At 35.1% G+C, this 27,067-nt stretch overlaps 1 protein-coding gene across 50 annotated transcripts in view; it reads left to right on the top strand.

Moving 5' to 3' along the window:
* The window catches only part of ANK2 (ankyrin 2), a 765,649-nt gene that overhangs the window by 522,369 nt on the left and 216,213 nt on the right, over positions 1-27,067 (top strand). For all 50 annotated transcript variants that reach the window (XM_056803048.1, XM_056803045.1, XM_056803053.1 and 47 more), the window contains one exon: positions 22,206-22,304. In XM_056803048.1, the coding sequence (XP_056659026.1) occupies positions 22,206-22,304 (99 nt within the window). The remainder of the gene's footprint in view (positions 1-22,205; positions 22,305-27,067) is intronic.

Genomic DNA, 27,067 nt, shown 5'->3' with positions numbered 1-27,067 from the left:
AAGCAAGATAGCAGATCTAAAGTGCCTTTAAATCTTAGTCTTTGTAAAATTGTGGGCATCTCAATTTGTCTATCTGACTAAGCATAAATGCTTATTCCCAGGTTTAAAACACAGGAATCATCTTTGACCTCTTTTAGTCATCAGTTTTCCTAATAATTCTTCCTTCAAAGGCTCTTTGGTATCCATTCCTGTCTCTTCAGTCCCTTTGTCATTATCCTTATCTTCTCAATCCTGGATTATCATAATACTATGTAATTTCTACCCATTTTAATAATTCTAATATAAATTTATAATAATTATTAATAATATGTAACTGGAACAGTGCTTTAATATTTGCAAAGCCCATTACAAATTTTATTTCATCTGATCCCCACAAAACCTCTAAGAGGTAGGTATTATTATTATCCCCATTAACAATCAAGGGAACTGAGACAAGAAAAAGGCAATATATGCCTTGGTTTATCCTTTGTGATCAAGTTCTCTTCTAGTACCACAAGTGGAGTTTCTAATACTTAATTGTTATAGAACATGCTATTTGCCTTACTGCTATAGAGTAGTAATTGTTATCTTTCTCAAAGTGCTATCTGTCCTTGTTCCTGGAAGAGAGCATAAAGGGACCCAAGAGTCAGTGAAGAAAAACAGTAAACAGCTCACTCTTAACTTCTATTTTCAGCTCTGAGACCCTCTGAAAATGTAAGAACTCTAGTAATTGAGCACATCAAAGGCAAAAGAATGTTCAACTCCCAGTGATTTTGCCTTTTCCCAGTGAGATGTAGGCAAAGGTTTTTATGCTGCAGGACAGCAACATCCTGATCAGAAAACTTCACAAGAAATGGAGAGTAGAACCTGGTGTACCACTCCAGACACCTGTGAGCCCCCTTCTCCAAAACACCACCTCCCAGGCTTCAGATATGTTAATATTGGCCTGAGTGATATCTCATGTGGCTTTTCCCTTTAGGTGCCAAGATCACCCACAGTCTAGTTCAGGAATTGGCTTATACTCTGTCCCACAGCTGTTCTCAGACTAAGAAGAAGGGGGAAGGAAATTTGTTTCTTGAAGGAGGCAGGTTAAGAGCTATCCCACAAGCATCAGATAAATACTGAGAAGATCTGGTATTTTGAAAGACATAAGAACTGTGATCAATGCAAATTGGTCTTCGTGCTACAAGACTGCTGGTCAAGTATGCTTCCTACCTCTTGGCAGAGAGGGAATGGAATCTAGATGTGGAATGAGAAACACTTTCACATATAACCAGGGTTTGAATTTTTTTCACTCTTTTGTTACAAAAGAAGACATTATTTTTGAGTGGGGGAGTAGAGGTTAGTGATAGCGATTAAAAAAAAGAGAAGAAAGAAATGCCAATGAAATATTTTATAATAGACAAAAAAGAATAAAAGGAAATTAGAAGGAGGTACAAAAAAGTAAGGTAGTGTTAGTACTACCATATAAAATGTCATCTATGCTTTAAAAAGCTCTATGTAATATATACTCACATATATGTATATACATCTATATCTGTTACATATATAAGCCTCTTTCCTGTTCCTTGTATATAGCAATATTTATATTTGTTAATCTTGGTCAAGTTCATTTTTTCAAGAAACACAAAAAAAGTGACAGATTGATTAGAAAAGCCCCAGTCCATGAGCATGAAAACCTTTATCTGGAAGATTTGTGCTCTTGGGAAGAAGACAGCCTTATCCCAAATAAGTTTTCAACCCAACCTGGGCCATATACGATAAAAAAAAAGCTGGACCAAGAACCAGTAGAGACTACATATATATATATATATATATATATATATATATATATATATATATATATATATATATATATATATGAACTCCTCTTCCTAACAACCTGTTACTTAAAGAAAAGACAGATAAATGCTAGATTACACATTCACTCTTTCTCCTGACAATTTACTTTCCTATTTCACACAATGTTTATTACTAAAATGGCTTTTATTTCCCATCATCTATCCTCATTGTGTTATTGGGCCTAAAATAACATGTAATTAATAATAATAAAGTTAGCTTTGCTAGCTAACTCTAAAGAGGAAAGGTTAAGAGGCATTATCTTTAAGCTGTTACCTTCCATCTTGGAATCAGTACTACAAAGGGCTAGGTAATAAAATAAGGGTAAGTGACTCACCTAGGGTCACATAACTAGGAAGAATCTGAGGTCAAATGAACCCAGGCTCTCCCTTTTTTTAGGTCTGGCTCTCAATCTACTAGTAATAGGAATATTTTAAAACCCCACAGCCAACTAGAGTTATGGAGGCTATATTAGTGAATGAGAGGTCTTTTTTTTATTTTTTTTTTAACAGAGGGACCTCATGTATATTAAAATCTGCTTTCTCCTTAAAAAAAAAAATAGGTCCTCTTCAGTTCTGAAGGACTTATGACAAAAAATGCTATCCACCTTCAGAGAAAGAACTGTTGGAGTTTGGATGCAGATCAAAGCATATGATATTTCACATTAGTTTGTTTATGGTTTTGTTTTGGGGGTTTGGTTTTTATTTGAATATTCTCTTACAACAGTGACCAATATCAAAATATGTTATTCATGATAATACATTTATAGCCCAGATCAAATTGCTTACCATCTCTAAGAGTGGGGAGGAAAGGGTGGGAGAGAGACAATTTGAATCATATAATTTCAGCAAATTTTTGTTGAAAATTGGTATTACATGGAATTGGGAAAATAAAATATCTATAAATAAACAATAAAATAAAATGGAAAAATTAAAAATAGGTCTTCCTGACTTTGTTTCTTGGTCACTTATAATTAAGGGTAGTGATTAATAGATAGTAGTTTTTTGGAGTAACTTAAAGAGAAAGGAAAACAACAACAACACATTTCAACTTTCTCTTAACCCCAAGATTCCAAGGAACCAGTAAAAAAGGAGGGAAGTTTGATAGAGGCATAAAACATTCTAAGATCATCTAATAAGAGTCTGAAAAAGAAGAAATGAATATCTTTCTTGGGGATTTCCTAATTCATCCTCTCAATAAGAGAAAAGTGTGTTGACTTCAAAGATGCATAGATTGAGAGTTGGGAGGGTCCTTAGAGTTCCTGCAGTCCAATTTTCTCTTTATTATAGTTGGGCAAACTGGTCCCAAGGAGTTAAATAGCCTCCCTAAACTCTTGCAAGTAATAAATTCATAGGTAATTTGTTGACAAAAATATTCTTAGCCATAGAAGAAGATATTCACCAAGGTAACTCATTGAGAATAAACTGAGTTGCTTCAGCTGAATGAAACTCTCTTGCCTACTTGCCCATCTCAGTTCACCAGTCAAATATCAAAGCCTTCCAGAAGCTTCTTAGGAGTGATATATATGGTATCAGCATCTGGAATCTTTGTGACTCCAAACATTATTTTTCAAGAATAGTCACTAAGTGTTCTCAAGAATTTCTTCAAGTCCTTATTTCTCAAGAATAATTTTAATATTCTTTTAAAAAGGAAAATAGACTAATTTTAATGGAGGCAAGGGTTAAGATACTGCTCTTACCACATGGACTAGACTAGACTTCTACCAAAAATGCAAACTCAGGAAGGATACAGAGCTCTAAAGATATAAAAGGAAATAATTTTCATGTGGAAAGAAAGACACTGATGTCTAAAGAGACTAAAGTGAATGCTACAGGTCTCAATGACCAACATGGGGCAGTTAGGACAAGTTAAAATGCTGAGGAACCACTATAAGCAATATTAATGGTGTTTCAAAGAAAGAATGAGATATATCCTTCAAATGGCTAGAGCAATGATGTGAACATGTAAAACAAAACAGAGCTACTCAAATATTCATTTGTTTCTGTTTTCATTGCCAAGAGGAAGACTGTCTGTACTGGAAAAAGAAGCACAAAAAATGGGAAATGGGGAAATGAAGCCTAAGATAAATAGAGGAAAAGAGGTGACTAGCTTTCAGTCAAACTACATCTTATGCTACTAAAAAATTATGGTGGATGTGACTTTTGAACTAAGGTATTAATCTTTGAAAGGGCACAAAGAATGGGAAAGATACTGCAAGATTTTCAAAAAAAGGGAAGAGATTAAATTGCACAAATTATAGGTCAGGCATTTGAGCACGATTCCTGCCAAAATTTTAGAATAGTAGCTTTTTGTATTATGAACTTCTCTGGTAGTCTGGTAAAACTCATGCATTCCTCAGAATAATATTTTTAAGTGCATAAAATAAAATGCATAATATTATAAAATAAATTAAAGATGAATGAAAACAAAGTTGTTTTTTTTTTCCTCATCCAAGTTCATAGACCCTCTAAAATCTATTCGTGGACCATTCAGTGGACCCATGTCAAGATCTCCTCATCTAATACATATTTTTAAAAGGGTAATTTGTATCTGGAAAAAACCAACCATTGTCCCAGAACATTACCAAGAAAATATATGAATAGCATTAATTAGGATATAAGCTTGGCCTCAGACACTTCCTAGCTGTGTGTCCCTGGGCAACTCATTTAACCCCCATTGTCTAGCCCTTATTGCTCTTCAGCCTTGGAACCAATACATAGTATTGATTCTAAGACAGCAGGTAAGGGTTTATTTGTTTTTAAGGTTAGGATATATGCTAATTACAACCAATTTTTTTCTTTCTTTCTTAAGCCAGTATAAGTCAGTATGAGACTGACATTTGATGCCTAATAGGAAACTTGTTCAGTATTGGAAATCTGAAACTTTGTATATTTTGATCTTGAAGATAAAATCTCAAAGTTTCCGGGGTGCTAGAAAGAATGCACATTTCAGCAACTTCCATTTCTCTGGACCTTATTAATAACTGTCAACCAACAAAGCCTTTCACCAGTGAGAGGGTACACATTATTAATCAGTTACAGCTATATATCACAGCACTCACGGTATACTTAAAGGTTAAATCAGTTTTGCATTTTGCCAAATATTATTTTAAGCAGTATGTACTAAAAAGAACGTATTTTACCCTCATTTTTCCCCCTTGGTTGGAATAGGCTATCCTGAGAGGTATTGGATCTATAAGCAAGTGGCTCCATTCTGGCATTCTCCAATCGACTGAAATGTGAATATAATGGAAAAAGGGATTATGAGCACTGCACATTTCTAGTTGTATTTGATTTGTGACCAGGGAAGCAAGCAATTTCATTGTTGTTGTTTTTTTCCCCATAGAAAAACAAAAAACACTAATAGGAATCCAATGATCTGCTTTCTCTCTATTGTCAGTAATCTCTCCCATCTTCCCTAAGCATGTCTACAGTCACTTCTTTGATCTTTCTTTTCCTCTCAATAGGGTAAACTTCTGCTACATACAAGAAACAAAAACAAAACACTCATCTTCTTATTCTCCTTTCTTTTCTTTTCCAGCCTTACCTTATTCTGAGCTTGAGTGTTCCCAAAAGGATTCTTAATATGCTATATTCCGATATTCATCCTTTGACTCTATGTCCCTTTTTTACCTTTTGAAAATCCAAGTTCTCTATGCATTTACAATGTTCTCTTCATTGAACTCCTGTTTTTTGTTGTTTTTTTTTTCATATCAGAAATCTCCCTTTGTGAGCCTTAAGAGCAAGTATCTTCTCTGGAGACAGGCGAAGTAGTCTTTTGGCACAATCCAAGGGAGGTCATCCCATTTCCTTATTTTCTACAATCCAATCTCATGAATTGGGTCTTATTATTGACTGAAATAGAGTCTATCTTGTGTTGCTTCACCAACCATTAGGCAGCTAAACCATCACACTTGGCCAAAATAAAATTAACCTTTGCGACAGTTATACATGCATTTTCAATAGTAGAATTGCATATATCTAGAGAGAAGCACAAATGTACTACTTAATTCTAAATGTTCCAACTGACTGGTGTCCTCTATCCACCATTGCTCCTATTTCTTTAATGTAAGCTTAAAGTGCCTTGTTAGTATCATTAGTAACTTCCATACATTCATCTCCTCCTCAGCCTACTTCTCCCATTTCTATCTCTATTTCATTTGTCCTATGTGTTTTCCTGATGTATCTGTGCTCCAAGAATGTTGCTTCAGGACTTGCCCAGAATCTATTAAAAATGACCTAAAATGTTCCATGATAGCTCCAAAACATAAAAAATTGAAAACATTGTCACCAGAAGTTATTTTTAAAAATGAAATACCATCCCTCCTCCTTCCATTGTGTTTACCACTTTTTCCTGGATTGGTTCAGCTAGAATGTTGATAGATCCCAAAGGGTATTGGACCTTTCCTCAACAAATTCCATTGCAATGTGGGTGGCTAAATTATTCAAATGAAATCAGTAATCCAAGTTTGTACCTACTAATTTGGTGGTTATTTATTGGTGAATGAGGCACACCCACAATGGGCAATATCATTGGTGACCAAATTCCCATTAATGACAAGTATGCTAATTTTGCCTCTGAGGATTAAATTAATACAGAAATAATGTAATGGATCCAACTAAAATAATATCAAACCAAATTTATTTTTTCTCATAACTTATGATAGGTTAAATCTATATTGGTAAAAATATTTGAACCAATAAAATTTAAAATGACTAAAACCAACATATAAAGCATAGATCAGAAAATATATTATTTGCTAAGTAATTTTTCCTTTGAAAGCAGGATTAAGACATTTTTGTGTACCTAAATGAAATCTCATAACACTAACATATTCACATGCTGATGTACAAATTTACCAAATCCATATTGTCTATTACTACAACCAATTTGGATATTGGAAGTTACCGTGAGCCAGATAGATAAGTATAGGAATGTGGATTGGCTGAAACTTTATAATCCTCTGTATCAATTCTTTAATTTCTAAATTCTGAGATCCAGTGAATTGAAAATTTATAGGAAGGGTTGGTTTTTCACTTCATTTCTCACTTTTTCTTCGGAAGGAATTTAATGACAGTTTTTTTTTTAATCCAGCTAACTGAAAGTGTGAGCTTGTAGTCATTCACTCCCATATACACTTTGAAACATGGTAAGATTCTTAACTTCCAAATGTTTGCTGATTCTCCCACTGTTAAAATACCACGCTTTGCCAAAGTGAAATCAGCCTTCACTACATTATACTCTCACTTGAATAGCATATTCATATAGAGAATCGTAGATTTACTATGTAACCATAAAACTTTCAAATTCTTTATCTGTGAGTGGTTACCAAATCCTAGCTGAGACTCCAACATTGTAAATTCAGTCACCTTCTCCTAATTTAAACAACTCTCAACATCAGTGAAATGTAATTCATATTATTAGGAAATCCTTTTCATTTCAGGGTTGAATAGGTCATTCTAAGTAAAAATACTTCATCTATTTTTTTAATATCTTCTCAAAAAGTTCTGAGGCAGTATGGCTGAATAGAATCAGAGCTAGCTAAGCAGGAAGACAGGGGGTTCAAGTTCCACCTCTGCTACACGATTGCTCCATCACACTGGAAAGTCACCTTTCAATGTCCTACTCAGTTCTCTAAGAGTGTAAGTTACAGAGAAGTTACCAATGTGCATTGGTACAGGGAGATTATGCACCTGGGAATTCTCTAGAGTAATGAAAATATTGTTTTTTTATCCATGCACCTATTCTTGATACACATTCATGCACATTACATACATACACATATAGACACCTATGTATATGTATAAGGAGAATGTATAATATGTATACATTATACATACAATGTTCATATAAATGTGTATATATTTAATACAAAGCAGCATAAAACTGTTTTTGTTCAGCATTAAAACACAATTTCATAAATTTCATAAAAAGCAAATTTCATAAATTCCTCTCACATCTCCGAACTCCCCCTCTTTTCTCAACAGATGGAATCTTACAGTCCACCATGTAAAACTGATCTAGTCACAGGAACAAACATTTTAACTCTTCCAGATTCCAATTCTCTTTTCTGTTCCCCCATTCTTTTAGCTTCATATTATCTTTAGACTTTGGTACTATTTCTTAGTTTGTGTATATATTACTCAGAAATCATTGCTGTCCCTGAAAACTCATTGCCACCCAGTTCTGCAGCTTATCTGAGAACTTTTGTCCTCTTGCCTTTGAAGTTTCATTATAGGGACCAACCATCAACCATAGTTGATCTATCTGACCAAATACTGGCCTCAATAAGATGCTCTACTGAGTGAGTCCATCAGGTAGGTTATAAGTGTATGTCAGGAAACTAGAACCCCTCAGGACTGATACAGGATCAGAATGAAAATATATTAGTCTTCTTCTGATCCTAACCTGGGAGCCACAGAATAACTTAGATACATAAGAGAGAAAAAACAACAACTATTTTTATCTTTCAGGTTTTTCCCTATCAGCACTTACTATAGTTCCTGAAAAGTGCTTAAAAATGTTAGTTGACTAATTGTAGGACATGACAGCCATATTGGGAACTGTGGATCTAAATAAACAATTCTGAAAACTAATGGCTTTGCAAGGCTATTCTTTTCTTTAGCCAATCCCTTATCTACATCACATTCCCCTTCACAGCTCCAAATCCTTCTCTCATCATAACCTTTCCATCCCAAAATAATTTTAATATTTACCCACATGAACATGTCATCCCCTGGTGAACTTATAGGATCAAGGGGAAATTTGAGACTGATGCAGATGTATTTTGGATGCCACTTGGCCATTGATGCAGATTAAAGAGCTATTCCCCTTTCCTTTAGCCCATAATTGTGACTTTGGTATTAGGAATTATCTTTTTTAAACAATATTCTGAATGATGATATTCCCAAATCTATAGTAATAATGATTTCTGGTGGTTGAACCCAAAGCTTTCAAATAATATATGTGGAAATAAAAATTTTTGAGTGGATGAGTTGTTTGAAAATAGAGAAATAGTGTTGATCTGATATTTCACTGTGATAAGTAAACTTCATGAAGAAACTCCTGCTACCAATGCAGGGCAGCATCCTCTCTGCAATTTATAATCTTAGAGAATTGCTTGGAATATTAAGAGATTCTGTGACTTGCTGATCATTGCATAATCTGTAAATGCCAGAAGTTGGATCTGAACTGAGGAACAATTTCTATACACTATACTATATCTAGCTAAAAATATTGAATTTAATAAAATGTTTTTAAATTAAACAAAAAAAACATTTGAGATATGGTCTCCATAGCTTGTATAGTTTTTTTGTTTGCTTGTTTTGGTGGTGGGTGGTATGGTAGTGCTCCTATCTTCATCCAACCAAAAATTTTGTTGGCTCTTTCTTAGATTTTCCAGGTCCTAGAGCATTGGTTTGCTTCCTACATACAATTTGTTGATTAGTTGTTAGAGAAAAATATTTCACATAAGATGAGCTTATGCCTGATATTACTTTTGTCTCAGACTATTGAATATTAAATTAAAGAAATTTTTTCAAAATAACAGTTTTTTTCATTCCAATAAGTTCACTGTTCTAGTAGTGACCCAGGTGATGGGGGGTGAGTGGGAAGTGATTCTGAGGGTCAGAATACACTTCTTAAATTTGTTTTTTAATTTTACTTATTTTTATAAACATTTATAATTTCTCTCTCCTAGTCCCTGCATCTCCAATCCCACCTCCTAAACAACAATAAAATAACAAAACCTAACCAACAAAAAAGACCTTATCATAAACATTCATAGTCCAATAAAACAAATTCCTCATTGGTCGAGCCTGAAAATGTTTGTTTTTCTTTGTGCTTCAAGTTTATCACTCTTCTGGCAGGAGATGAGTGGTGTTTCATCGTCATTCTTTTGTATTCAAGGTATTTATCACGGCGCTATTCAGAGTTCTGAAGTCTTTGAGTAGTTTTTCTCTACCATATTTTCACATGTGTAAATTGTTCTCCTAGATACGCTCATCTCTCTTTGCATCAGTTCATACGAGTCTTTTCTAATTTCCTTTTGAAATGAACCATTTTGCCATTTTTAAATGTATAATAATACTGTTACAGTCATGTATCATTTGTTTAGCCATTCCCTAAAAAGAAGATAGCTCCTAATTTTCAAATTCATGGCTACCACCAAAAAGTGGGGAGGGGCTATTGTAAAAATTTTGGACAGATAGGTTTTTTCCTTTTTCTTTAATATCTTTAGGCATATAGGTCTAATAGTGGCATAGTGAGATAAAAGGTATGTATGCATAGTTGAATTTCTCTGGGGACCTAGCTCCAAATGCTTTCCAGAGTGCCTGAACCAATTCACAGCTTTGCCAACAATTTACTTGTATCCCCAATGCTATGTGTGGTTCTGGTCCATGGTAGGGAGTTAATAAATATTTATTGGCTCTTTTCTAAAGTTTTTCCAATATTTGTCATATTTCTCTTTTGTCATCTTTGCAAGTCTTATGAGTGTGAGATCAAAATTTCAGTTGCTTTAATTTGTTCTTGGTGTCAGGTATTCAGAGCATTTTTCATATTGTTGATGGTAGCTTGGATTTTTTCCTTTGGAAGCTATGTGATTATGTGATTTGACCACATTTCTATTAGGGAAAAACTCTCATTTCTATAGTTTTTTTAAAAAAAATCAGTTCCTTATATATCTTGAATATGACATCTTTATCAGAGAAACTTGTTACAAAGATTTTTTTCTGATTTGTTCTTTTGTTTTCTACTTTTAACTGATAGACTGGTATGTGCAAAAAACTTGTATGTAAGTTGTTGCTGTTCAATCACTTCAGTCATGTCTGACTCGTGACCACATATGGAATCTTCTTGGCAAAGATACTAGAATAGTTTGCCATTTCCTCCTCCAGATCACTTTACAGATGAGGAAACCGAGGCAGGCAGGTTTAAGTGACTTTCTAGGGTCATACAAATAGTGTCAGATAAGCCCCAGATTTCTGTCCCCTGCATCACCTTGCTGTCCCAAATATAATCAGAATCATGTTTTATTTTGTGTTATCCTCTCTGTTGTTTATTGAAATGTGTTAAAATAAATTTAAGGGGAAAAGGTCATTTTTACCTGGTCTGGAATCTGATGGATAGAAATAAGCAACGAAAGACAGGTTATAAAATAATAACTTTGACTCTATAATGATAGATTTACCCCTGGACCTATTCCAAGAACTACTATCAAACATTATTAGATTGTGATGATAAATGGATTCAATCAGACTGTTTTTCATTTAGACAGCTACCTCTAGAGGACAGCATGTAAAAATGTTATTTTCCCAATTTGGAAATGTTGGAAAAACTCTTGCAAATCTTTGTTTCCTAAAATTATGATGTCAGTTGATGGTTACTAGAAAAGGAAAAAGTTCAGAAAGTTAGATTGGTTTCAGATATCTCAAAATTCACAATATGAAACCCAAGTATGTGCCTTGGTAGAGGAAATAGGAATACTAAAACAAACTAATTATCAGGAAATTGGATCAAGATTCAATGGTATCAGTTTAGGAATATATAATCTTGAGGCTCACATTCATGTGAACTAAAATTGAATTGCCTAGAGCATTTTTGTTTTCTCCAAAATTACTTTGGCAAGTGATTGGATGAAAGTCCTCATATCTAGGATTTGAGGGATTTACTTTGTAAAAACCAGGCCTCTTGTAAACAGATGATGTTACAAACCAGGCAGGAAGGTAAGAAGGTCAAAATGTTTATATTTGCTTCTCTGTTTTCCCACATTCCAGAATAGGATTTGTAGTTGTCATGAAACATTTCAAAACAAATAAACACCAACAGTGTTCGAGAAAATGATTTTTTTTTTAACTTTGAAGATTTAAGAACATGCAATTCCACATTGACCAAATTGTTAAATATAACTGGGCTTAGATGGGGCTAGTTCTCTTGGGTTGATATGCCCATGAAAGTCCAGGGCCTCATGGTAGACACATTTTTTGGCCTCCTAGTAGAAGCCTATGTGGGGCAGTGTTAAAGGCAGTGGGCTCTTGTTTTAAAGGATCTCGGTTCAGATATTACCTTTGATACAAATGGTGTTACCTTGGGAAATTACTCAGTTTCCTGCCATGAGCTGCCATTTCTTCAATTGTAAATCAAGAAGGTTGGACCAGATTAGATGTAGACAAGATGTCCTTGTTCTTGAACAGCTTTGGAATTAGGTTAGACCTTCGTTGTCAAACTAACTTTTGATTAAGGCAGTCTCACATCTAAAAACCCCAAAGGGAAGGATCCTAATTCCTTTGGAGAGTCTTTTTTTTTTCAAAGCCCTACCTTTATTATTTTTCCTTATCTATTTATTGATTTTAAAAATATTTTTCCATGTTTACATAATTTGTTTTCTTCCCCTCCTCTCTTCCAGAGCCTATAATCAATTCCACTGGGTTGTACAAATTTTATCACTTGATACCTATTCCCATATTATTCATTTTTGCTTTAGAGCAACCTTTTAAAAAGCCAAAACCCTAAATCATCTACCCATATAAAGAAATGATAAGTCATATGGTTTTTTTCTATATTTCTACTCCCAAAGTTCTTTCTCTAGATGTGGATAGCATTTTTTTCTCATAAATCCCTTGGGATTGTCCTGGATTATTGCATTGCTATTAGTAGCAAAGTCTGTTACATTTGATTGTTCCACAATGTTTCACTTTTTGTGTACAGTATTCTCTAGGTACTGCTCATTTCACTCTGCATCAGTTCATGGTTGTTCTTCCAGTTCATATGAAAATCCTCCAGGTCATTATTTCTTACAGCACAATAGTATTCCATCACCATCATATACCACAATTTATTCAGCCATTTCCCAATCTGGTGACACCTCCTCAATGTCCATTTTTTTGCTACCACAAAGAGTATGGCTATGAATATTTTTGTAGATCCCTTTTTTATTATCTTTTTGGGGTATAAACCCAGTAGTGGTATTGCTGGATCAAAAGGGATACATTCTTTTAAAGTCCTTTCAAGCCCTACTTTATTAAATGTAAATAAACTTAATCATGTTTATTTTATTGTAGAAGGTTTATATTTATACATTGATTTATATCAGTATTAAATGGATTCCAGTAACATTTAGGAGTCCTCTACTATGCTTTGCTCTAGAAATATTAAAGAAGCATTTAGTGTCACTACATGATTATCTAAAATTGTTGAGAGATTGAATTGAGGGATTTTCCTTGAATATACTTTCTTACTTCACTGTCTATGGTTAGTCCTGATGAGGGAAGACTAGTCTATAGCAAAAAAGGAATGTGGATTGTAGTCCATAGATTTTAGCTTTCAGATTTATCTGAAGATTGAATTATTCTAGATGTGCTCCTTCTCCCCCACAGTATTCTAGGAGTTTTCCTGCACTGTCCTTGAGGGTTGGCTCATTGCTGTGTTGTGAGAGAAATTTTAGCTTTTGCCAAATTCCAGAGACTTGTTTTGTGGGCCATTGACCTTCTTCAGAGGGCATGCCTTTAGGATAGAGAGATCTCCTGTTTATCACCATGAAATTAGTTTGTTTGGGGTTACTAAAATAGCTTTAGAGACACTAACAGGATGGAAAAAGGCATCTAACCTACATCTTTTAGAGCATGTACTTTTCCCCTGAGGCCAGAGGATAGAAACAGATTGTAGCCAGTTAAGTCAAGGTCTAGCTGTCCTCTCTGTCCATATTCATAAGATCATTGCAATTGGTCCTGATGCTGGCTACTAGGTCATATTACTTGCATTGCCTCTATACCTTCTGCACCTCCAATGATTTTTGCAGGGGTTTTCCCCCCAAATTGAACATGAGTTCCTTGAAGGTAGGTACTGCCCTTTCTATCTAGTCTCCAGCATAGCACAAATCTCAGTACATACTAAGCACTTCATACATTCTAATTTAAATGGTTTATAGCTTAGGAGATGACCACATTTTTTAAATAAAAGGAGCCACTGTTTTATGAAAAGATTAATGACAAGGCTTCTCTAAAGAAGATCCCTTCACCTTGTCTGCCTGTTCCTCCATTATGCATTTGAAATCCAATTCATTAAAGAGAAGTATAATTTATACCTACCTCTCCAGAAACATTTATAAAATAAAATGATATTTATTCTCCATTTTTCAGGATGAGGATGGAAATTTTTAATCAATGCGTGGATGTAACGAAGTCAATCACTGCACGACTCACCAGAATTTGCCTTACTCCATATGTGAGGCTTGTTCTTAGGTTTGTGTTACAGCTGATGTTTAGAGAGCTTGTCATGGTTCGTGATTTAGTTTCTTGGACTCATGGTCATGGTAGAGAGGATGCAATTCAATACTGGTGGACTCCATAAATTGATTATAAGCCACTGAGGGCAGGAATGAAGATTCTAAAAAACAAATATACCTTTAAAGAAAGCTGCTCTTATTCATAAATGGAAACATTACTTATGCCTAGATGAATCATTAAAAGACATCCCAAACCAATAGTATATTACAACGGATTTGGGTGGTATGGTATGGTTTTTTAGTCATTTCAGTCGTGTCTTACTTTATGTGATACCATTTGGGGTTTTCTTGGCATCTATACTAGAACTAGAGTGGTTTGTTATTTCCTTCTCTAGTTCATTTTACAGATGAGGGAACTGAAGTAAACAAGGATAAGTGATTTGCCTGAGGTAGTGCTGGAGACCAGACTTGAACTCATGAAAATTAGTCTTCCTGATTCCAAGGCTTGTGCTCTATCTACTACACCACCATAGGACTAATATTTCCCTTGATGAAGTTTCTTACCACGCCTCCACACCCTCCAACAGCATGGGAAGACCTAGAAGACTTTTCTTTTCCTAATTTTTTGGGATTAGCTTTCCTTAAAAAGAGACAAAGTTGTCCCCAGGACTTGATTTCCCTCCTCCCCCTACTTCTCCTACATAGCTTCCTGTTCAATGAAAGGCACAAAAAGTCACAGTCACAAAGAACTTGGGATCTCTTGGATTTAGTGGACTTCTGACGACTACCTGATCCACCACATCCTTCATCAAGGGTCATCACCATATGGAGGTGAAGATGGTTGTCTCAGAGAAGCCAAGTCACTGTATTTTTGTTACATACATTAGCTGTGGGTAAATACCCTTTTTGTTAACTGGTAAATGATTTTAAGTACCTCACTTCACCCCAATATCAAAACAGAAATAAGTCTTGGTGTTAGAGCTTCCTCTACTAGATGGGTGGGTGGTATTTAGAATGGTAAAAGGAGCCCAGTGCTTTGAGTTCTAGTTTTAGCATCCTGTTTACTATTGGCTTACTGTGTGACTTTTGATGTCTTTTAATCATCTAGGACTCAATTTCTTCAAATATTAAGGGAAGATTAAATGTTTTAAGGTTCTTTCCAGAATAATCATTCTGTGATCCTAAAAAATTTTTGATGTAAGGATTAGGTCCATTGTATTTTTGTTAAACATCAAAAAAGAAAAAAAATAGATTCATTCTAGTGCTTCTGTGGGACTTTGGGACCTTGCCTTTGGCCATATACTGTTAGGGGAGGGCCTGATTGACTCTGGATGGCACCCTTTTAGTTCAAGTTCAATGTTAGGACAAAATATGACATTCGTAAGTCATTAGACACAACAAAAGAAAATTTACTTTATTCTAACAAAGAAAAGAAATTCAAGAAGGATACAGAAGCACTTAGTTTGGGATAAACATTGTCCCTCTTTTCTCAAAATGGAGACACATCTGTTCTGTGAATTGTGACTCATGTAGTCTTGTGATATCTGCAAAGTTTAGAGGGCTGGGCTCAAATCCCACAATGATAGTATCTTTAATGTCCTTACATGACCAAGAATGCTTGTCTGTAAGGATAGAGGTAACCAGCAAGCTCCTCTTAAGGGAGACAGCTTTAATCTTGCCTCATTCCATAGTGAATCTGGTCCAGGCTTTGCCACTTTTTAGTGAAAAAGTAGCTTCATTCATGGTGTGTGTGTGTGTATTTAAAAAAGTATGTCGGGAGGGGATGGAGGAATCCTGGTAGAATAATGATCTGAGTCAATCAGAGATTTGCAAATACTAGTCTTTACCAAGTCAGAATGAGAGATACTGATATCTCTTAACAGCTCTCAAACATGGGTTACGGATTTTTTTTTAATATAACGATGCCATTTTCAAATTTAAAAATAAACCCCAAATCCTCACATGATAGCAATCATGCCATTATCATCTCCGGATTGAAAAAATAAAGACAAAAAATACCATGGATTCAGTAGTACTTTAAATAACCTTGTATTTAATCATAATAGCAGCTATATATGTTTTAAAAATGTGTATGTGCAGGTAACATTTAATGTATAGAAGGTAATTTGCTCATTTGTCATTTCATGAAATGGCAAGAGGTTGGAAAATGTGGTATAATGTAAAATTATATAAATATATAGAAAATATATTAAATAATATTTTATCCTAAATTATTATGCTAGAAAAATATTAAAATATGAAGCTATGCATAGCAAATATATAATAAAGTGTATAAATATTATTTTAAGTTATATGTTAACAGTTAGATTAATAATCACTAAACATTAATAATATTACTATTTTATAGTCCATAAGTACATCTTTGGGATACCCTGGGCTCCTGCGGGAACCACTACTCTAAAGTTTTTTCTGCATTTCAGTGGATTCTAAAACATGGAGTGGCGGATATAATGCCAATATTGTCACTACTGTGTTACATATAAAACTTAGATTGTGAATAAAATTTGGCTTAGAAGAAAAAGAGTAAATTGTATCATATTCCATAGCATTATTTACAATTCTAAATAGATAGAATATGAAATCAAGCTGTGCTTTCTTTTCTAGAATAAGGGATAGGCATTGATTGGCTGTGTCCCCCACCCTTTGAAATAAAGAAATGTTGTTTTATATATTTTCTATGTGGAGCATTACTCCAAGATATACATCACCTCAAGAAGGGTTTTAATGGTAGTAAAAATGTCAAAGTATAATGACTTTTCCAAAAGAGGAGTCCTGACTCTCTTTGTAAATACTATAAATATTGGTCAGCTTTTTATTTTATAGTGTGTCAATGAGTGACAAATGGAAAAATGGTGCCTGGGATTCCTGAATCAAAAGAAATCTCAGAACGCAGTATTGATGAGAGGCTTCTTTCTACCACCAGGAGAAGGAACAGAAAACACTGACACTGCAAGAACTTTGCTTTCTTGTAGTTCTAAATTGATTCATGTCCTAGATCCATTGGTTGCATTGGAATATGCAGCAGGTGGGCAAGCAAGCCCCACCCAAACAATAATGGTAGCAATGAACTCTAGAACAGTATTTGGGTGTTTGGGTTGGTACAAGCCATGGGAGCAGCTATAGTGAGAATAGTCCCAGCTGTGTGGACAGTACACAACTAAGTACAGTCGATGGAGGCAAAATCGTGAATGCACATCCCAACTCATTGTCACTATCCCAAAAGAGGATTCTCTTACCTATGCTATTTTCTCCCTCTTCCCTCAACTTTTCATATTGGTCTTTATTCCATTGCTTTCTTTTCTTTCTGTTCCCTCTTCCTTCCCTTCCTGTTCCTCTTCCTTGTCATATTTTCTTATCTTATTTTACATTCCTGTTCTCTTTTCTTTCTCATCCTCCTACTGATTTATTTTCTCCTGCATATGAGGAAGAATTATTCTTCATTTTTCTGATTAGGCATTTTTCAGTGGTGTCTGACACTTTCTGACCCCATTTGGGGTTTTCTTGGCAAAGATATGGAGATGTTTGCCATTTCCTTCTACAACTCATTTTACAAATGAGGAAATGGAAGGAAAAAGTTTTAAGTGCCTTGCCCAGGGTCACACCGTGAGCAAGTCTCTGAGGTCAAATTTGAACTCGGGTCTTTCTGACTCCAGGCCCAGAACTTTATTCACTGAACCACTTAGCTGTCCCTACCCTTCCATTTTCCTAACAGCAAGCAATGGATGAAAAAAAAAATGACATCACTAAAGAAGCTTCATATAAAATTTCAAACTCTGTTTCAATACTTCTATTGGTCTGGAAAAGAATCCCACCCACTAGAGAGACATTTTGTTCTATTAGGAGAACCACATTCTGTGTCTGTATGTTCTGGTGGGTGATATGACTACATTGGTGGTATAATGAAGTGTTTTATTACAGGAATTTATGGTGTAAGAACTGGATTTCAGTGGTGCTTATCCCCAAAGATATTAGAGTACATGAATTAAATTTATACTTACAATCCTTCTGAAGTATGTTAAATAAGCTTTAGGGTAGCAAGAGCCCTGGGGGCGGGAAAGGGGGAGGAGAAGACAGAAGAGATCATTTGTGGAAGATGTAATGAGCTCAGGGAGAAGAAATTTGAAAATGGTCTATGCGGAATGTTTGTTTGGAATTTTTAATAACTTCTAGTAGCTATGGCTTCCGATTCTTATTAGGACTAATAAAGAAATCTACTTGCTACAGGAACTCATTCTTTGTTTTTAATACAAAAATGAAAGGTTTCTTCTTATTAACAAAGTTGGTAAAAGAGAAAAAATGTCAACCAGAAACAAAAATCTGTGAGGTTCATTAGCCTTACTTCAAAGAATGATGTTCTGTTCTGAAAGACAGTAGAGAGTCAATAAATTAGAACATCCCAAAACTATGTAAAAATGACATGTATTACTATTTTCTATGTCTAGATGGAAATGATTTAATTAGGGAATTCTGATTCCCTTAGTGCAAAATCATGTGTACCCAACTGATTAACTTGAATGCTAGTGGAACCCAGAAACTGTGATTTTTTTTTTATGTTCCTTTATTCTACTACTGACAAATTCCTTAGAAATTAGATACTAATGCATTTTCAGAATGCTTTAATTATTGCCAATGCAATACCCCCTATCAAATTGTTCTGTGTTGAAAAAGAATAGGAATACTGGTGGCATATTGATACAAATAGAATAATAATAGCATTTATATGTTGCTTTTAATGTTTCCAGTGTACTTTATGAATTTTATATCTTTTGATCCTCACAAAAACCCCGTGAGACAAGTACTTTGAGAGATTTTTTTTAATTTATAGATGAGGAAACTGAGGCAAAGAAACATTAAGTAATTTGCTAGGAAGTTTGATGCAGGAACTAGGGTCTTCCTAACTCAATTTCTTAACTCCAGCATCTAGAAACTTCTAATAGTATTTTCACAAATTGGGAGAAATTGGAGAGCACTTGTCCAGGAGGAAATAAAACAGTAATGATTTTAGCATTTGAAATTTAGCATTGGATGGTACTTTAGCAGCAGCTGTATCTAATTCACATCTGAAAAGAGACCCTACTATTACAAACTAATCAATGATCATCCAGTCTCCCTGATTGTAGACCCTGAAGGAGGAGAAATCTTTCGAGGCAACTCATTCCATTTTTTTGGGTAACTTGTTGGGAAGTTTTTACATTCCTAATATGGAACCTATATTTACCCCTTTAAAGATTCTATATTTTATTTTTGGTATAGTCACTGAGGGCCAAACAGAACAGATTAAATCCAAACTCCACTTTCAGCTCTCAAAATAGTTGGAGACAGCTATATTATTTGGATCTGAAGGGAAGAAAAAGAAGATATTTTTAATAAGGAACTCATTACTTATATTTTGATAAAGGTAGGATCTCTGATGTGGGCACTGCTTTACTTCTTTTGACTTTTAGGGGATAGCAGTGTTTAGTTACTTCTATTATTCATTAACATCCATTAATTATGAGTAAACTCTTGTATGTTATTTGGCACTTAGCTCAACAAATTAATATTTTCTTTACTGATTTTTTTTAAAAGAGATGCTACAAGAATTCTAAAATATCTCTTGTGCCTCTTCCTTTCCATTTATGTGGCACATAGTCTAATTCAGATCTTCATTACTTTTCATTTAGACAATTGTAATAGCAACTTATTGGTCTCCATACATCTTTAATGCCTTCCCTTCTCTTTTAGAGTGATAATCATAGTATATGGGTCTGATCGAATCACTGCCATACTCTAGCCCTCAATACCTCCTCATTATTCACGGGATATAAATTTGGCATGGGAATGCACCATAGAAGGCATCTAGTTTAGTCCTATTATTTACAGATGTGGAAATTGAAGCCTAGAGGAGGCAAATGACTCATTCAAGGCTACAAAAAATGTTACAGAGGTGGAGTTTGAACCCAATATTAATTCTGCCACATTGCAAAGCCTCTTCTACATAGAGCATGTTTAACATCCTCTCTAGCCAGACCTGTGCCTATCTAGTCTTATTTCATGATGTTCCATTTTAGACAATCTGTTCTTTGGTCAAACTAACTTATTCACCATTTGCTTACTTCATCCCGACCTTTCCCAGAATTATACATTTTATTTTATATAGGATTAGATTTAGATTCACAGATTTAACTGAGACCCAGAAGTATGAAGGGATTTGCCTAAGGTTGCATAGCTAGTATGTGAAGTAGTATTTTGACCCAAGTGTTCTTGATTCAAGTCCAGCATTTAATTCACTATACCACCTTTTCCTCTCATGAGTAGAAGAATACTTAGATCCTCCATGCCTAGAATGGACACTGGCCCTCTCCCCATCTCTGTCAGTTAAAATCTCTTTCTTCTTTTGGGACCTACCACAAGAATCATCCCCTTCCAGAAACACTCTTTAATTCCTTCCAGTTTTTTTAAATGAATGAACCCCACTTTGTTTTAATTTGAAGACATTTTTAAAAGTTCTGTTCTAACAATGACATTTACTGAGAAGAAAAAGAAAACAGCAAAAAGAGGCATTTTTAAAAAATCTAAAGAACTATATATTTCTGAAGGATATGTCATTCCAATTAATATATCTGTATATTTGTGAATGAAGATAATAAGATTTGGTTCATTCATTTTACTGGGGACTTCTAACATGATAGTTCCATCTGAAACTAATGAGTTAATCCAATGGTTATAGCTCAGGTGCTATCCCTTTCAAGAAACTCTTTCCTTCTCTAGTCTCTCATGGCATTCTGATCTTTGCTATGCAATTAATATCTTTACTACTATTGTATGTTTGTTATATTCTATCATGTTATATTGTATATCATATCAGATCATCCTAATATTCATTATATTCATGTAGATGACTCCTCCCCTTCACCAGACTGAAAACTCTTTGAAGTCAGGGACTATGTGGTTTGTTGTTTTCCCTCTTTTATCCCCAGTGACTAATGCAGTTTATTGTATATTTCAGGCACAATAAATGTCATAGAATTATGAAATGTCAGTGTTGGAAGGAATCTCAGAGATCCAACTCATGCTTGTACTAAAGTTGTCTGTCATCTCGCCCCAACAAATGATAATACTTTTCCCATTTTAAGATATCCAGAGAGAGGGAACAAATCACCTCCCAAAGCAGTCTCACTTTGGGGCAGCTCTGTCCTTAAATCAAGCAGAAATCTGCCTTTCCCTCCTCTTCTCCCCATTGCTCCATTGGCCATCTTGAGGCCAAGCAAAACAAGTCTATTCCCTTTTCCCCCAGCTGAAGGACAGGCAGAGAAATACTTGAATGCAGAGATCTCACCCTGACCAAGTCTTCTCTTCTCATCTCCAAGATAAACATTCCAATTTCCTTCAGCCAATCCTCCTGGCATAGTTTTGTTTGTTTAATTGAATTTAATTGAACTATTTAGGGAAAAAAGAACTTCATGTTAGTATTATAAACTCAGGTCTTCATGTTTTGTGGGATTTTAAATGGAATATTTTTTATACAAATGTCATGGTGAGAGTTTCGAATGTTGAGGACATATATAGATGTGAACCAGATGTTACAATGTTAATAAAAAGAACATGGGATGAACTTGAAATGTTAGGGGTGGGGGGACTCACAAAACTGTTGTAGCCATAAGTCTTTCTTAGTTACAAGAGCTGCCCCTAAGAGGAATTTAATCATGAGTTATCCTGTGGCTTTAAAATTACTTGTTATTTTTTTTAAAAGATAATTTCCATCAGCCAAAAAGTATTTGAGTTCCATGTGATTCAAGACCTTTAATTCCCTTATCCTTGCCAACATAATCACCGTTCCAGAATTATCTTCTCTCAATGACGATGTGATGAACCATTATTACCTAGTACAAATGAAGGGCTGGTTTGTATGGAAGAGGCCAAGTTTTTGTTTCTTCTGGATTTTTTGACATTTATCACAACCTAAATGGATTAATGATCAGTGCTGCCACTCAACTTTTTTGGTGTATTTTAGTCAAGATTTGATCAAGCTGCAGTAAAAATAATAATAATAAGAGGAAGAGATTGTTGTGCTGTTGTTTGTATAACTATTTGAATTAGATCACAAAATTTTCTTGACAGATTTTTTTTTTATTTTTGGCTTCTCTTGTGTTTCTGTTCCCAGAATGGACTCAATGCCTTGCACCTGGCAGCCAAGGAAGGCCATGTGGGACTGGTCCAAGAGTTGTTGGGAAGAGGATCAGCAGTAGATTCTGCCACTAAGGTAATGTGTTCATGCTTACGGAATTTATTTTACTCAGGAAGAAGGCTGCAGAACTCAAATCTGAATTTTATAGCAGGCCAGTTCATTGGGTTGCTGGGACACCTGGAATCCAAATAGAGCAACACTACGAAGTATTTCACTACATTGTAAAGAAGCTAAATGATTCCTTCCACATATACTTTAGTTATAGAGTTGAAGGAAAGGTCTTTGGCACCAACCATCTATACACTTAGCTTTTAAAGTAAATACTTTCCTTTTATACTGTGTGGGTGTATGAACCATTGTATGTATTGAGAGAGGGAGGAGGTTGACAATGAACCTTGATTCACATTGACATCATGTCAGAATAAAAAGAAGCTATGAATCCAACACTCTTTTAAGTTGTTTAATTTTTCTTTTGATGTAGGGCCCTCATTGTTAATGGAAACCATAGATCTTTCTTGCTTTCTCAAGCTTTTTCATTCATTTGTATTTCTATTAAAAAAAAAAGAAAAAAATTTGCTTTCTACTCTAATGAAAAAAAGAGTTGCCAGATACAAAGACTGAGATTGGGAGTGAATTTCATTCCCTATTACTATAAGGTATGACAATAAATTAATAACTGTCTTCTATATTCATAGAGTGCTTTAGAATTTACAAAGCACTTTCAAATACACTGATGAAAACTTTTAAAAAATCACCCACACATAGCATAAACAATGCACCTTCTTTTGGTCATCTCATCAATTTCATATACTGAATGATTCTTTTTTTTAAACCTTTACCTTCTGTCTTGGAATCAATACTGTGTATTGGTTTCAAGGCAGAAGAGTGGTAAGGGCTAGGCAATGAGACTTGCCCAGGGTCACACAGCTAGAAAGTGTCTGAGGCCATAATTGAACCTAGAACCTCCCATCTCTAGGCCTGGCTCTCAATCCACTGCCCCCTGAATGATGATTTCTATGAAGAAAGCTCCTACATCTACACATTCAGCCCTCATGTTTCTCCACCTACCTTTTCTTGTCTGTATCACAACTGCCTATTGAACATCTCAAAGTCAGCATTTCCAAAGTGCAACTCATTGCATTTTCCCCAAAATCAATCCCCCATTAATTACCAAATAGTTTGAGGGTTTGGGGTTATTCAGTTTCTCAGCCTCAGATCCCTTCCATTATCTCTTTTAAATAAGTAAATGTGGGAAAGCTTCCATTTCCATCCTTCCCTCCCATTTACTTTCTTAGTTTATCTGCATTCCTGGCTCTTCCAAGGATACAACCAACCTAAGAACCCAAAGGGGCTTTGCATGAAAAACCAGTTGGTTTCGACCATTAGGGAGACACTAATAAACAAGATCAGGAAAATTCTTATGTAGCAAGTGGAATGTGAGTTGAACCTTGAAGGGAGCTAGGAATGCTAAGAGATAAAGAAAGATGAGGAGAGAGAGCATTGTGTAGGTAGGAAACGGAATATCAAATGGACAGTATTAACGGGGTGAGCAAGTAAACCAATTTACCTGAAGGATAGAGAGTACAGGAAGGAAAGTAATGTACAATTAATTTAGAGTTCTTCTCATTACTCTTGAAAATTATCGAGGACCTTTACCAAGAACTTTTATATCTATATCAAAATATTTATTGTATTAAGGAATTAAAACATTTTAGCATTGTGATGAAAAGGGTTTTTAATGTTGAATACCATGAATATGTTTTGGGATGCCTTTGGTGTCCCCTTGTCACACTTTGAGAATGATTAATATGGATCTACAGATTGGAAACAGGCTTTCCAGAATTTTGAATGCTATACTTGAGCAATTTTGTTTTGTCCTAGAGGTGATAGGGAGTCAGTCATTGAAGTTTATTGAGCAAGGGAGGGACACAGTCAAACCTGTCCTTTAGGGATATTGATTTGGCAATCCTGTAGAGGCTGACTTGGAGAAAGGGGATACTGGGGACAGGGAAGTTAATTTTAAACTGTTGTTCAAGTGAACTGTGGACTGAAGGACTGAATTATAGTAGTGTCTATGTGAGTAGAGAGAAGTATTGAGGAGAGGAAATAGTGCAAAACAGCTTTGACACTGAACTTGGGAAACTCTAAGGATGACAATGCCTTCAACATAAATAGAAAAGTTAGGAAGTTTGGGGAAGAAAATAACTAGTTTAATTTTGGGAATGTTCAGTTTGAGATGCTTACGGAATATATGGATGGAGATATCTAGCAGGCAGTTAGTTATATGGGAGTGGAACTTATAAAAGAAATTGGGATTTAATATGTAGATTTTTGAGTCATTGATCCAATGGGTATTGATGAAATCGCTGAGAGAGAATATAAAGAAAAAAGAGAATTTAGGACAGAGTCTTGGCATATAGTCATGCTTAGAAAGTAGAACATGGTTGATAATTCTGCAAAGCAAGCCACATTACCAGAAGTTGGGGGGTTGATACTTTTTAGTCATGTGCAACTCTTTGTGACTCCTGTTTTGGGGTTTTCTTGGTAAAGATACAGAAGTGGTTGTAATTCCTTCTCCATTTCATTTTATAGATGAGGAAACTGAGGCAAACAGGATTAAGTAATTTGCCCAGGGTCACACAGCTAGTAAGTGTCTGAGACAGTATTTAAACTTGGGTCTTTCTAACTCCAGACCCAGAACTATATCTGCTGTGCCACCTAGATGCCCTGACGTTCAGGTTATGTCAAAAAACTGTGGGCTGATGGCTATTGGATTTAGTAGTTATGGCACTGGAAACCTTGAAGAGGCATTTTATTTGACTGGGGAGTTCTTACGTTTTATTGAAAGTGATTGAGAAGTAAGTAGGAGGTGAGGAATTGGAGGCGATGGGTTTTGATAACCTTTGGGATAGAATATTAGACTGAGAAGTCATCTAGTACACTTGCTTCATTCTTGAAACGAGGGAAATGAAGTTCACAGAGGTTCTGTGATAAAAGGACTAGAAACCAGCTCTCTTACTACTTAGTTTCACAGGCTTGTTCTTCATGCATCAGCACAATTTGACCTGCTGGCCATTTTCTCATCCTTTCTTCCCTATGTTTTTGCGATATTGCTATCCATTTTCCTCTTAACTGCCTGGCTGTTTTTCTCAGCCACATTTGCTATGGGATCGTGGTCATTCATTTCTTTCTCCTTAACTCTTGTTGTGCCCCCATACTTGGTCTCATGTCCAATTCTCTTTTCACTTTCTCTTTTTCCATTAACACTTTCTCTTCTTTTGGTTATCTTTTCAGCTACTATGAGTTCAGTTATCTCCACTGGATAGTTCCTAAATCTAGTAATAATACATTTAATGCTATCTGTGTGTAACTTAGACTGTTCTATAGTTTCTTAATTGGTCTCCTTGAGTTCATTCTCTGTCTTACCCAGTCCACCCTCTACAAAGATGCCAAATTGACATCTATAAAGCACAGATGTTCCAGTTGGTCCTCACTTGCATCTAGGATAAAATACAGGATATTTCTGGCATTGAAAATTAGTCATCAATATGGAAGTCTGTTTTTCATGATAATACACATATAAGCCAGCTCAAATTGCTTACCATCTCTGGGAGGGAGAGGGAAGGGAAGGAGGGAGACAATTGGGTTCTTATAATTTTGGAAAATGTATGTTGACCAGTGGAATTGATTCTCAGCTCTGGGAGGGGGAGAGAAGAGGGGAGGGAAAGAAAATGAATAATGTAAACATTGAAAATATTTTAAAAGAAAAAAGAAAATGTATGTTGAAAAATGTTATTATATGTAATTGGGAAAATAAAAAATATTTTAAAAAATTTTTAGAAAAGAAAAAATAAAAGTTGGTCATGATTTGGTTGCAGTCAACTTTTCTTGGTTTAATTATTCCCATCCCCCTCCCCCCACATATTCTCTGAGCTGGCCAAATGGGCTTGTCTTCCATACCTCATGTACAACATTCCATATTCCATCTCCATTTCTTTCTATAGGCTCCCCACCTCTCATTCCTGGAATTCACTCCCTTTTCATCTTTATGTCCTAGAATCCTGATTTTCTTCAAAAACTAGCTTAAATATCACAAGGGGCTTTGCCCTCTCTTTTAACTCATTTACTCTGTGTATATTTACTTATATGTACATGTTGTTTATCATAATAGAGCAAGTTCTTTGGGCTTGAAGTCTGCCGGAGTACAGTAGAAGTCCATTTCAGTTTTGTTTTCTTTATGGCTCTGTATCCCCATGCCTCCATCAATGCCCGGCACACAGTAGGTCCTAAATTAATTCTTGTTGATTGAATTAATGAATATAATATTTTTCCCTTAAAATCTAAACATAAAAGACCATAAGTAGTGGCCACCCATGCATTAATTCTTCATACCTCTCATGAAGAGCATATGCTTCCTCATTCTCTGGGCTAGCTCATTCACTCCAGTCTAGCCTCAGAGAGGCAGTTCTAGTTTCCAAAAATAGGACTACAACCAAGTGGTTATAATTGAAATTTCTCAGTCTTAGTGATAATCCCATTTCAGGGAATGTACTCCTCCTACTCATTGCTTCAGCTCTCAAGTCCCTTCTGATGTACTTCTATTTAAATAAAATCAGTCAGTCATAATAATTAGACTCAGGTCTTAAATATAATAGCTTGTAATAATATATAAAAAATAACACTGTAGGCATTCATGAATTAAAAAAAGAATAATTAAGTTCAGCCAAATCAATATAAGGAGACCTAGGTTATATTCTCCCACCAGTGAGTTGTTATTATTGAGTCATTTTCCATTTTGTCTTGTGAACCCATTTAAGTTTTTGTTGTTGTTGTTGTTG

This window comes from Monodelphis domestica, chromosome 6 (assembly GCF_027887165.1).
Source record: "Monodelphis domestica isolate mMonDom1 chromosome 6, mMonDom1.pri, whole genome shotgun sequence".
NCBI classification, from domain to species: domain Eukaryota; kingdom Metazoa; phylum Chordata; class Mammalia; order Didelphimorphia; family Didelphidae; genus Monodelphis; species Monodelphis domestica.
The sequence above is the reverse complement of the archived record's forward strand: the minus strand, read 5'-3'. Positions and strand labels throughout refer to the sequence as shown.